General features: G+C 34.9%; 1 protein-coding gene across 2 annotated transcripts in view; it reads left to right on the top strand.

Moving 5' to 3' along the window:
* Positions 1-13,098, top strand: part of LOC136028085 (SAFB-like transcription modulator) — a 53,004-nt gene that overhangs the window by 33,948 nt on the left and 5,958 nt on the right. For both annotated transcript variants that reach the window (XM_065705697.1, XM_065705696.1), the window contains exons 10-14: positions 85-234; positions 1,400-1,532; positions 3,553-3,818; positions 5,558-5,829; positions 11,295-11,459. In XM_065705697.1, coding sequence (XP_065561769.1) covers positions 85-234; positions 1,400-1,532; positions 3,553-3,818; positions 5,558-5,829; positions 11,295-11,459 — 986 coding nt within the window. The remainder of the gene's footprint in view (positions 1-84; positions 235-1,399; positions 1,533-3,552; positions 3,819-5,557; positions 5,830-11,294; positions 11,460-13,098) is intronic.

The raw sequence follows: 13,098 nt of genomic DNA, 5'->3' as shown, positions 1-13,098 counted from the left end.
CAATTGTTGTTGAATCCACTTGCAATATAATTTGTTATATTCATTAAATAGGCTATCCTATTATGCTCTGATGTTTTCCTTTAGGTCGATGGTGTTAAGATTGTTACCAATGCCCAGACTCCCGGTGCTCGTCGTTATGGGTATGTGACAATGGGAACAAGTGAAGGTGCAGAGAAGTGTCTTGAAACGCTCAACAGAACCGAATTGGATGGTAAAATCATTACTATCGAAAGGGTAGGTTGAAATGATCAATTTAAAGGGGTTGTTGGTTTTATGCGTTTTTTCTGTACCTTAGTTTATACTGAGGAATTTGGCTGCAGGCCAGTCTACTAATTTGAAATTCACACTGTAAATCTGACCTTGAGCTTGTGAATGGAAGGCTACACCTTACGTGCTACAACAGCTCTACAATAGAATTTTGTTTTTGTTTCAAAAGCGTTATATATAACCTTTATTCTCGACAGCAGCTATACATGTATAATATTATACTGTTCGAACTAATTTCGACAGTGTCGTTTTTTTTCTTTTTTTTTTTTCGAGTTCGTGCGTCATTACCAGCGCTGTGCCAAGTCACCTCAAATTGATTAAGTCTGCCTAGATGCTGTAATTTATTCATTTGGCTGATTTTCATGTATCAGTATTCCAATTTTGAGGCTTTCTGTGTGGCAGTGTAACCCCATTAAATAATTCAAAATTAATCCATGTTTGAATTCTTTGAATTAAAATGGAATAATTGTGGGTATCAAGTCACGGCTAATTGTAGAAAAAGCCAAGACAGATAGTCTAGTTGAGTGAAAAGAAAAACTTGGCATTAGTTGCCCCCCTTCATTGCCGACGTTACCATGGAAATAAAATTAAGCTGCTTGATTGGCGTGTTAATTTATTTGACCTAAATAATATTAAAAACTTCTGGCGTATTCTTAAGAACCGTTGAGCAAAAAGAATAGCACAACTGAAAAACAATTAAAACAACTTAGCACCAATTCTGGAGCTTCGCAGGGTCAAATCTTTAAACAACTCCATGCTGTTATTTGAGTAATAACAAAAGCAAAAATGACAGAAAGTGCTATACATAATTTCTCCTACATAAGTACTTACATCATGGTAATGTATTGTTTTAAAGTGTAGGTTGGGTCATAGACAGGGGTCGCTATAAAATTTTGTGAAAATGAATAAAAAGCTATCGACTTTTTTTTTGTAGAATATCTTGGTCGGAAAGTAACTGAGTACAACTGTCCTTTAAATGGCCCAGACTTTAAATATCGGCGCACAAAATTCTTACTGTGATTTCTTTCATTCTGTGAAAATACAGTATATAAAGCCTGTTTTCCAGTTGTAAAACACTTAAGATTTATTCTTTCCTTTCATTTTTTTTCTATTTTCTGTCATTTTTACTTAGGCAAAGAGTGATACAACGCCTCCCAAGCCAAAGACAACAGAAGAAACACAGAAAGAGGCCGAAAAGAAGGAAAAGGAAGCTCCCAAGCCCAAGGAAGGTAAATCTACAGCAGGAGCTCCCAAACCCAAGGAAGGTAAGGTGACTCCCACATTGTTCCCCTAACCATAAATGGAGCATAGTTTTTTGGGGTGTATACACAATATGCCTTGAAGCCATGAGCCTCGGCCCACTGATAGTGGGTCCACCCCTTGTAGTAGTAATAATAATAACCTGACTCCCCAGTTGCAGTTAGTTAAAATATTAACTCCTCAAATGGGATGTACTTGCTGAAGTCATCAGCCTTAAATTGTGGTTTCTTCTATTTATCTTGCAGTAAACTCGATGCTTAAATGCTTATATTATTCGCTCTAGTCTCTCCTATGAACATATGGATAGTATAATGAAGGTGCTCTCCTTGTTACGGGGTTTGATTTTCGATCTCCATTGCTGCTAGGTTGAGCGACTGGCTTGCTACCTGTCCTTGTAAAAAAGACACGCCAAGTGAATATTTTACTCTATCCTGTTAAACGGCATATATCTATGATCAGTTAGACATCAGTTAAAACTCATTTTAGTGTTCTCCGTGCCTTTTTTCTTGGACGGCAAGTAGGTTATCTATAATAAAATTAAGCTAAACCCATAGATAACCTAAAATTTGAATAGACCTATAAATACCGAGTTTTGAACCATCTTTAGATCCGCCGAGTTTACGGAGTGGAATAGTTTCGGAAGAAAAAATATTGATACCAAAGAAAAACATCAAATGAATCATTCTGACATATTGCCAATTTCATTGTTTTCTGTATTTGGCTCAGCCCTGTGAGCCCTTTGTTTTGATATTTTTCTTTGTCGTGTCTAAGGAAGTCAACGTAAAAGAAAATAAATATTTAAAACAGAAGAAATTATGTAGATAAATCTCTTCTTTTTTTTTCAGTGCAGAAGTTCGACAATATGAGATATGACCTTTGGTTGTAACAGGGACACTTAAAGTAAATGTGGCGTAACGCAACGAAAAAGTGGCGTAGGTGTAACGTAAATGTGGATGTGAAAATTGAGATTTTTTTGGGACGCCTGTTTATGCTGAAAAACATAAGTTTATGAGAACTAAGAAAAATCTAATTAGCGGATTATTCTCTTTCTCAACACGCTTGTGTATAAATAGCTCATATTGTTTTATGAATATGTCAATTTAAACGCAAACAAAAAGGAATAATCTTTACTGTAATATAAACAAGTGTTTTTTTTTTTACTTTAAAAAATTTGGGGCGTTTATTTTTGTCGTATCTTTTTAAGATGTATATAAAATTATTTCGCTTTGCACTGTTTGCCACACGCTCAAAAAAATCACCAAAAAAGTCGTTTGTTAAAATTTTTACCAAAATTATCACATACAAATCTGTTTAATATATGAGCTATTCTACAATATTAATTAGAATTCGGAAGTATATTAGAATATCAAAAGTATCGATTAGAATTTGATATAATGCTCCTAAATTTGGAAAACATCTGTGAATAACTTTAACGTTTTCATTAATATAGATTCAACAAAAGGGCGTTCACAGGTTGAAGTTACTCTAATGGTTTTGCACGAAATGTCTATTTGTTTTTGCTGAACTACTCAGGGTCAAAGTATACATGTTTTTACGATGCATCTTTTAGTGTTTGGACTTTATAAGATCACTTTTAGGTTGTGATTAACTAATTAAGAAAGAAAAAATCAGATCCAAGTCAATACATGAAAGAAGGGTAAATTGTTATTAGTGGAATTGAGACAATTTAACCTTATTTATAAGTCGAAGAGCAAGCTAGAAATGGTTAAGATTGTAAATGTTAACAAGACCTTTGTTGATAATGAAATATAAGATGTCCTATCTTCTGTGCACAGGATATGTGGTTCCTGTTGAATTCTTATTGTTAAAAACTAGAGTTTCGTAAGATAATATTTTTACGCTGGAAATTACGATATAAGTTTCCTACTTTTCTGTTTTTCGGTAAAAGCATCTTGCTTTAATAAGAACAAACTTTTGAATGTTAGTACACTATTTCTCCACTGACTTGAAATTATATAATTTTTTTATGCTTCAACTTTAAAGTAACATTCTGTTTGATTTTAGTTGAGAAAAAAGCGGAAATCAAGCCTTCCGAAAATGGTATGGCACGTAAATCTGTCGACAAAAAACCGGTGGAAAAAGCTAAGATACGCACCCCGCGAAGACCAGAGCCACCTAAAGCAAGAGGAGGACCTAGCCCTAGAGGAGGGCCCAGTCTCAGAGGAGGCCTTGGTGGTAGAGGAGGAGCTGCCTCTAGAAGAGGACCACGCTCTGCAAGGAGAGCTCGACCACCTAGGCCAGCTCCAGTTTTGACTCACAAAGCGATAAGGGTAAATAATTTAAGTTGGTTTTTACCCTTTTGATTACAGGGTCTCAAAGATATTTTATAACCTAGTGTAGGGCACTTGAAACCTTCCTTAGGGACAAAGAGGATTCTCCCCATAAATTGTAAATATGAAAGAAAATGTGCTTGCTATGTTTGCTCTGTTCAGCACTCCTTCGAGGGAACTTATAAGGAAGGATTGAACACATTTTTTCTAAGAATGTCAGGTGCGACGATATTTGAGAGCATAATTTCGATCATAAGCGATAGAGTTAATTTTAGAAGAGTAAATCTTTGCCAATACTACGTGAGATACCGTTTTTCCTTTGCCAATAGATTTATTTATATGGTCGTTAAACTACTATGGATCTGATGACAAAAACATATATTAAGGTTCTCGGAGAAATAAGGCCTTAGTTCTAGATTTATAGTTGTACTGTGTTTTCTCTTGATCTAAGGGACAAACCGTGGCAAAAGGTGGTGTTTTTTAAAGACTTTCACAACTGTCGACTTGAAAAATTAATTGTTTGACAATAAACAACGATTCCATGTCGTAATCCACTTATCTCATTAAAAAGCTTTTAGTTGCACCTCAGTTATGACGCTGTGTGTTTTTTTTTTTTTTCAAACAATTCATTTCATTAAAATCTTGGTTTACTAAATAAGAAAATTAATGAAATTCTTAGGCTCTAATAAAGCCATGAGGGTAATAATTTGACTTAGGCGCTAAAAATCGCATGCTGGAAACAATTTCCACTGGCTCTCTGGATTCGGTTCAGTAATGTAGTTAATTTTTGTCAATTCACAAATGTCGTTCTGACAGAGGGGTAATTTTAGGGGCACGTAACACCCCCCTCCCCCTCTCGGACAATTGAGAAAATGCTACTTGAGCCAATAGCCACAGCTATTTGACTAATGACAATTATATATATGTAGTCTAATTGATTTTTTGATTTTTCTTGAAGAAGTCACCTATGAGAAATTGATTATTGAAATTTTAATCCTTAAATAGATAAAACTAATTAAGTTTAAAAAAAAAAACAAATCCTGTCCAACCTGCAGTCCTACTTATATAAAGGTGAGAAGAAGGTGAATGCTATTATGGTATTCATCCGTGTGTCAGGTTGTCACAGTTGTCATCAGGTAGGGGACGTGAGAGAAGCGAAGATAGATCAGAATTAAAACTTCCTCTGCTCAAAGACTGCGCGTAATGTAATTTTATGTGTCAAAATAATGCTACTCATGAAAACTTGAATTCTGGAAGTTTTTTTTTTAGAACTTTTAATAATAATAAAAAAAGCTTACAGAAAGATAAAGAACCTTATTTTGGTGTACTTTACAATAATAAAAATGCGAAATACAAGGGATGTAATATATGTTTGGGGAAAATATATATCTGGCTTTAATATCAGGGATGATGTCAATATATAGTGAATAAATTCCATTTCACGTGGTTGGTTCCCTCTTTTCTTTGTTTTGTCTTTGCATATAACATAACGATGCAGATGTGCGAAAAATTTGTAATCAAAAGATGCATAACCCCATGGAAGTTTGGCGAGGACAAAGGAATTAAAATCAAGTAGTTATGGTCATCAAGCCTTGTCTAACTGTAGAAAAAAAAATAGTCTATTTAAGCATAAACCGACTTTTTAAGATTGTATGAAAAAAAATCAGTTCATCGGTTAATAGATAGATTAGTTTTAGATTGGTTAATAGAAGCAAGGATAATCGCGTTGAAATATTTAGGATGAACGAGAGCGTCAGCGTGAAAGAGAGCTTGAGAGGGAACGTCGTGAAGAGGAACGTCGGAGACGTATTGAAATGGAGAAGCAAAGAGAATTTGAGCAACGTGCAAGGCAGGAGGCAGTTGCTCTTGATAGGGAAAGAGAACGTCTTCGGTTGGAGCGAGAAACTTTGGAACGTGAAAAGGCAGAGCTTTTGAGACTTGAGCGGGACCGTCAGAGAATTGAAAGAGAACGAATCGAACAAGAAAGAGAAGAAATTAGAAGGCAAATGCAGTAAGTACTCCCTTAGTTTTTATTATTATTATTACTTTTAATGTAAGCTAGACGCCATGATGACGATAACTTGAAAGGTGTTTAGAAGCAAACATGGTTAAAGCCTTTTTTCTTTAGTTTTAGTGTCAAATCGCTATATTGACTTAATTTTATGTATTTTCGAGGAAATTCCTAAAAATTAGGGTTGCTACCAGAAATGATTGGGTTGTCAACAAATATATGTTTTTTCCTTTTTATTCCTTTTTCTTTTGTCTACGGGTAGTCCATGAGCCTCTATGGGGAAGGAACCTGTATTTTCGCATCTTTTGGAAACTACTATTGGCCCATTCTTCACCTACCCACTTTAGTAGAGGAGTTGGGTATATTAGACCTTGTCAAAACTGATATCCTGCAGAAAAATTAAATACATTTGATGAGAGATAGCAATTGGGCCCGATCCCCTCCCCTCTTCCTCCTTTACTAGTTTTTTGAAAGATAGGGCTGCTGCTCCCTGGCATAACCGGACTATGGTTTATTCTATGATGCTCTTTAGAAATTTTCTTAATGATTAAGAGGATGCAGTGCCTAAAAGGATCCCCTATCTCGTCCATATAAGCTTTTTATTTTGCATAGCTGAACCATTTGTTTGATAATTGGCTGGTCTTGCTGTAAGTTGTAGGGCTTTGGTATGAGATCCAAAGCAACGACAGAAAACTAAAAGTGGAAACCTAATTTCCTGAATTTCGTAATCAGATCAATTAACTTCTTACGTTTTGTGCTGGAAATAGAGATATTTAGTTTTAATGAAACTTATGTCACCAGAAATAATGAATTTTTACATGTTTAAATAAACGGAATAGAATTTACTGCTTGAAGTTCAGGAAAGGGCAGTTTCTAAAAATGTTCTAACAAACTAAAATGCTCTAGCTTGGAAAATACTAAAAATTAGCTAAAAGCAATTCTCATTCGAGTAATATGTCACTTAGGGAGTTTCGTGTGGTCCCGTTTTGATTGACACGTTCACCACAAAAGAGGTATCAAATTTCACTGTCATTTCAATCTCGACAGCTGTAGGTGATAGATAGTCCCTTGGGAGAATTCGCTAATAGGCCCTTTGTGTTTGTGAAAGGTCAGCCAACCCTGAGGTTCGCAAGTACAGTATTCTGTTAAGCACATATGTACCAAAGGTGTATGAAGATTTTCAACGAAATAATTTGCACATGAAACCATCAACTATATTTTTTTTTTTCTTTTTTTTTATTCTTATGGGCTAGAACAGTTCAGTTCAGTACAGCTCAAACATCTGTTTTTATTCAAAATACATTATTAGCTATTAATTTTTCAGTCAACTTGTGAATTTCAAATTGTCATTCCTAAAACCATGTATAATTTGGCTGAAAATTTTAGTTTAATTTTAGTTTGAATGAAGTCTGTGTTTGCATAGTAGTGAAAACTGAATGAACTCACTTACACCGAGGGATTCGAGAGTTTGAATTCCTTCCAGTTTAACTGTTTAGAACCATCCTCCATTCCCGCTAATTCTTGCAGATAGTCAAAGATCATAAGCAAAATATTGTTGTTTTTTATTTGGTCAAGAGTGTATCTTGTAATTTGTCTCTTACACACGTTTGCTAGGAAATAATTAATCTTAATATGCTGTCGTAAGCTGCAAAACAACGAAATTTTTGACTTAGCAATAAGAAGCGCTCTTTTCCTATGTATTTTCCTTTATCCTTATTTTGCTTAAAATGACGTGAGAGCATCTGTAGAAGGGACAAATCTTGGTAGAGGGAGGGGCAGCCCCATTCCCACAACGAAACTAAGGCGGGAATGGGGGATGGTTCTAAACAGTTAAACTGAAAGGGATTCAAACACTTGATAAAAGGCAAGCGTTAAGAAAAACGGTTCCTGAGTTTAATGCAGAAATAATTTTTTTTTTATTTTTTTTTTTGGTATAGTGTTTCCGCAAGGACACAAATTTACTATCACCCACAAAATAATGCATCGGGTATCTTGTTAGAACCATCCCCTTGGGGGGGGGGGGTCTTACTTGAAAAACAACTTTTTATAATGTTTACCTATATTTTGCATAATAATACTTACCTATGATTTATATTACTATACAATTGTATTGTTTCCTAATTTCATTTCTTTCCTCAAATCAAAAATCAGAATATTGCGGTGTTTGGTTGCTTTCCAAGCATCGCAAGCGAAGATTCGATGAAGGAAAATATTAGTATATGATCATCTTGATACAAAACGTGTTTTCTCATAACTGAAGATATTATGAACATCTAAGAATATTACATGCTCGCTGCTCCGATGAATCTCAATAAAACCAAAAATTTTTGATTTTTCATAGGAATATATAGATTGCTGTTGCTAATGGGCATATTTGTCTGGAACTGTCAAAATAGGAACCTGTTCAAACACCCAGTCCTTGGTATAGTCGACCGAAAAGTGCAAGTCCTGTCCCATGACCCACCAAAATATTCCCTCGCCTCACCGATGGGTGTGTACCCCAAGTTGGGAAACATGGTCCTAGGACCTTTGGTTCAATACGGTCACCCTGGGAAACACAAGAAAGAAAACAACAACAACAAATGTAAATAAACACGCATGTGTGTTATTCCTTCTGGGGAACAAATTCAAAATTCTAGACTTTTGTAGATAGGCGCTGAAACAGAGTTCTCTAGTGTGTTGAATTTGATGGTGTGATCTTCGTTAAAATCTCTAACCATTTTGGGGGTGTTTCTGCCATTTTTTGAAAATCATGTGAATATTCTTATGCTCAGAGGGCTTGGTGTGTGACATTAAACCTCATGAAATTCATACATTTTGAACAAGTATAAAAATTCGGTTATTTTGTTGTATTAATTGATATCAAAATTGTCAAATTAAAAAATAACAATTTTTGGAAGCAATTTTGCGGGTCAAAATTGCAGTTTATTACCACTTTATTCTTTGATTCTGCACTATATATTCTACATGCATTCTGGGATATAGGTCGAATATTCCAGAATCCCTTCTTTTCTTCGTTCTTTTCGTTTATCTTGATATCCCTTTGGCTGGTCAATTTTGCATGTGGGTATTACTTTCCGGGAGAGAATATGTCTAGGGAGAGGTGATGTGCCTGACCTTTTTTTGTGACCTCTCTTTTTTTTAATTAAAATGATTATGAAAAATGAAGTAACTTCTTGTCGCTGCGACATTTTTGCACTGACTTTTATTCAGAAGTTTCGAATGTTCATCTTAAACTAATCTTTTAGGTTAAGTGCATCTAAAAAGTAAATAAAGCTGAATGTATGTGTCCGTTTTTCCGCATACACTTCATGTCTGAAAAAGTTTGGCTAAATATATTTAGATCTTGACCTTGGTCTATAGACTTTGGATGTCATGCGCATTTATAAAGTAAACAGGAATGGCGCCAAAAGAATGGTTATGTTCACCTCGACCCTAATGTATTGGCTTTTTGTATTTTTGTATATAACTAAAACCGTCTCAGTTGCAATGGATATGTAGTTTTCATAATTTTTATAGGTTGGGCTGGGTGCCTTCTGTATCACTACGTAATATTAAAGTACAGCCCGTTTAAGTACGCTAAATTAACATATTGAAAATGTTACAACGAATGCTTCTTCTGTGCAATAAAAGGCTACAAAATCAGTTGTAAAGCTCAACATTTATTGACTATAAAACCATGGAACGTGACAAATAAAGTATATTGTTCGCTTTGTAATAATGAATCTTTGCTTCCTACATGAACTTTAGAAATGTACATGGACGTTTATCTAAATTGCAAATAACAATTCATTAGGGATAATCCTTTTATTTGATAGCGAAAGAACAAGAAAATATAAATAGTTTATCAGCTGATGATGGCCACTGTATATGTGACCGAAATATCCAGGGTTTTTTGTGTGTGTCAAATAAAAGGATTTGTCCCTATTGAACTGTTATTTGTACGTCATAAAAAGACAGTGTGGTCTGCAAAAATACCTAAGTTTATCTAACCTGGATATCTCCGTCGTTGTGCATACCTCGCATATCGAGAAGTGTTTACTGTTCAAAAGGAGGGAGTGAGTGGGGTAACTGCATCCCTATATGTAGAGCACTTCATAAAACACTTAGGCCTACAATCAAAAGGTTGAGACCACTCACCCCAATAAGGGACATCTTTTGATTACCCTTCCTTAAAGGTCTTTAACTTTGTGAGTACGAAGGTCTTTAACTTTAAGTTTTTATGCAATATCTACGAGTATTTATCCTGCAGTAGCGTTGTGGATTGATGCTCTGCTTGGTGGTACGGGGTCGGGGGTTCAATTTCCCCTGCCATAAATTTGACGCGAAAAAGTTTTTTTCATTTTGGGAATGTCATTTAACTAATTTTCAAAACGTCTTTTTGTCTACACCATTAGATGGAATCTGACAAATCACATATAGAATGAAGCTAAATGTCGCCCAAAATGTCACCTACGAGGCGTACAGGTGGGGATCGCTTATGAATTCGATTTTCTTAGTTGAGGCTTCTCTGTTTTAAATCGCCCTTTTACTACTTTTAAATCACCTTCAACATAATGCAATAAATGGCTGCAAAATCGCTATTGAATCTTAACATTTAGTGGGTATAAAATCATGAAGGTTACAAATAATGTATTTCGTTTGCTTCATATTGTTGGACGTTGACTTCAGATACAATTTATAAATAATATACGGTAATATGCTTTGTTCCAACTTGAAGATGTTGTCTCTAAGATTGAGCCATGTTTTCCAAGATTAGGCTCAATCTTAAAATGCGTATTTGTGATAGGCTCCAGTATTAACTATCTGTGCATTTAGCTTGACATACGGCTAAAATGTTCAAACTAATGACAAACTTGTTGAGAAAGTTTAGACAAATCAAGGGGGGTTAATTTTTAGGTGGTATCGTAGTTTTTTAATGGTGATTTGACTGTTGAGACGGTGACTAGCTCTCCAACTACTGCTATATTGATCGTTTGAAAATTCCGGATTATTTACGCAATTATGTAACAAAAAATGGTAATAACAGAAAGTATTTCAGTTCCATTTCTTATGAACAAATTAATTTAAAAAATTACTCTCTTTTTTTCTTTTTTTTTTAGTTGTCCAATTTCATATTCGTTTTTATGTTCGCGTTAAGAAAAAATATAAAACAGACCAAACTTTTGTTTATAAGCATTTTTGATGCGTTTTTAAGAGTCAAAATAAAATTCCTTGGGGGGGGGGGGGTAAACACCTCTTCCTGTGTATTTTCAATAGTTTTTTTTTAACTGGGATTTAAATTTAATCTTTGCAGAAGCCCCATTTTATCTTGATTTCTACTCTCAGACATTGCTGAATTTCAAGTGCTCCTAATAATATCCGAAAAAAAAAGAGAGAAAACAAGCGCAACTATTACTATATAAGATATGTAGTTGTATTCACATCTAAATGTATTTCTCATGGTTTGAACTTTCCTTTTTTAGCTTAGAAGAAGCTCGCCGCGCTGCAGCTGTCACAGCTCCTAAGCGTCACGCTACTGAGGATCTTTACTATCCAGAGAAAAAACGTCCTGCCCTTGAGCAACCTCTTGACCGTTATGGTCCTTCTGCTGCAGCTTCTGCAAGATATGAAGCCTCAAGCAAATCCAGGTAATTTTTCCCTTGTTTGAGGGCGGACATAGATTTCATTTGAGTGTGTAAAAATAACATTTTGCATCTTTCTTGAATTATTAGTTTCCTTATGTGCTGATTTCTTTTTTAATAAAAAAAGAAAAGTGAATTCACCTCTCACAGCTTGTAATAGCCCTTTCCATTTGAACATCAGTTCTAAGGTTCTTAAACATCCTATCGAAATAGATAAGAATAGTGAAAAGGAGAAAGGGCGCATTTAAGGGCACAAGGGCCCTTAAATGGATCTGTTCTTCTATCGATATGTGTGACCAGAGAAGAAGAAGCTATATCTATTCTATCTGAAGTATATACTTCTTGTAAATTTCAATTCTCTATTCTTCCAGTTTTTAGCCCATTCGACCTTAAAGAGGTGTCAAACGTTTTAGTTCTTCCCAATTGTTAAAATTCAAAGTAGTAATTTTTTACTTTTCATGAAATTCTCCTTTATCTTTTATCCGTGGGTCTGGAAGTATCTTTTTTCTTATTATGTATTGTTTTGATTTGAGCATAGAAAATAACACCATTGAGAGAAAATTTTGAAGTTCCCCCTTTTTCTTTACAAATATGAACATTTATTTTAAAAAAAACTTTTTTTTACTCTTTAGCAGATAATGACTTGATTATTAAGGTCTTATAAATCTTGCACAGTAATTGGCTATGTATATAATTTTTATGTGACGTCATTAATTGGGTACCGCAGCTATACTGCCAGCCGAGCTGTCTTAAACAGTAGGTTCTATTGTGGTTATGATGAATGTTTAGAAAAAAAAATTGCACTTGCGTGTCTCCTGGTCGCAATAACCTCTCCTAAGAATAATTCATTCCACTTACCAACACACCCAAATAAACCCCGCTTCCATCCAATAAAAATCTTCTTTTTTTTGGGGGGGGGGGTGCTTGAGAGTGAAACTATTCAAACATGTTCTGTGGATAAAGGATGGCTGATTACCAAAGATTGTCCTTGTTGGCTAGCCTTCTTGGGCCAAAACGACAAGCGTGTCCTCCCCGAACGGGATGGGAGGATGTAAGGAAAGATTTAAGGGAAATGAAGGCTTCGTGGGAGGGTGTAAAAAGGAAGATTTTAAATAGACTGGGATGTAGGAGGACTGTACGTAGATGTGTGCTTGCCGGCTTGATCCTGCATTGCGTTGTTAGTTGTAGTATTTGGCCTAATGTGACGTATTGAAATTAAAAATCCAGTTCGGTATCCATACATTATTAGCATATTGTGTAGGATAATCATGTACTTCATCATCAAAAATAAATAAATTTAAAGAACACTTAGGAAATAACTTGAATCAATGCTTTTACATGAACAATGCATGATAAATTTCCCCTAGGGCTGACATAGGGATAACATTAAACTGCAAATATTGAGGTTTAACTGATTTTCCATTATCTCTAGTCAATATTCGCAGTGCCATATTGTGCATCATGCGTGAAAATCCGTTCAAATGACCTGTTAACGTTATAGGCCACATACTCACACAATGTACCAAATATGGATGACTAAACAAAAATAAAGTAATCTCATCACGTAATTCTGAAATATATTCTTTAAGTTTTTTCATCATTCCAACATTTCTTGTATTCTTACTACTACTAATAAAAAGATATA

The sequence above is a fragment of the Artemia franciscana genome, chromosome 6, assembly GCF_032884065.1.
Source record: "Artemia franciscana chromosome 6, ASM3288406v1, whole genome shotgun sequence".
Classification (NCBI taxonomy): Eukaryota; Metazoa; Arthropoda; class Branchiopoda; order Anostraca; family Artemiidae; genus Artemia; species Artemia franciscana.
Note: the sequence above shows the minus strand (reverse complement) of the source record. Positions and strands in the feature narration are given on the sequence as shown.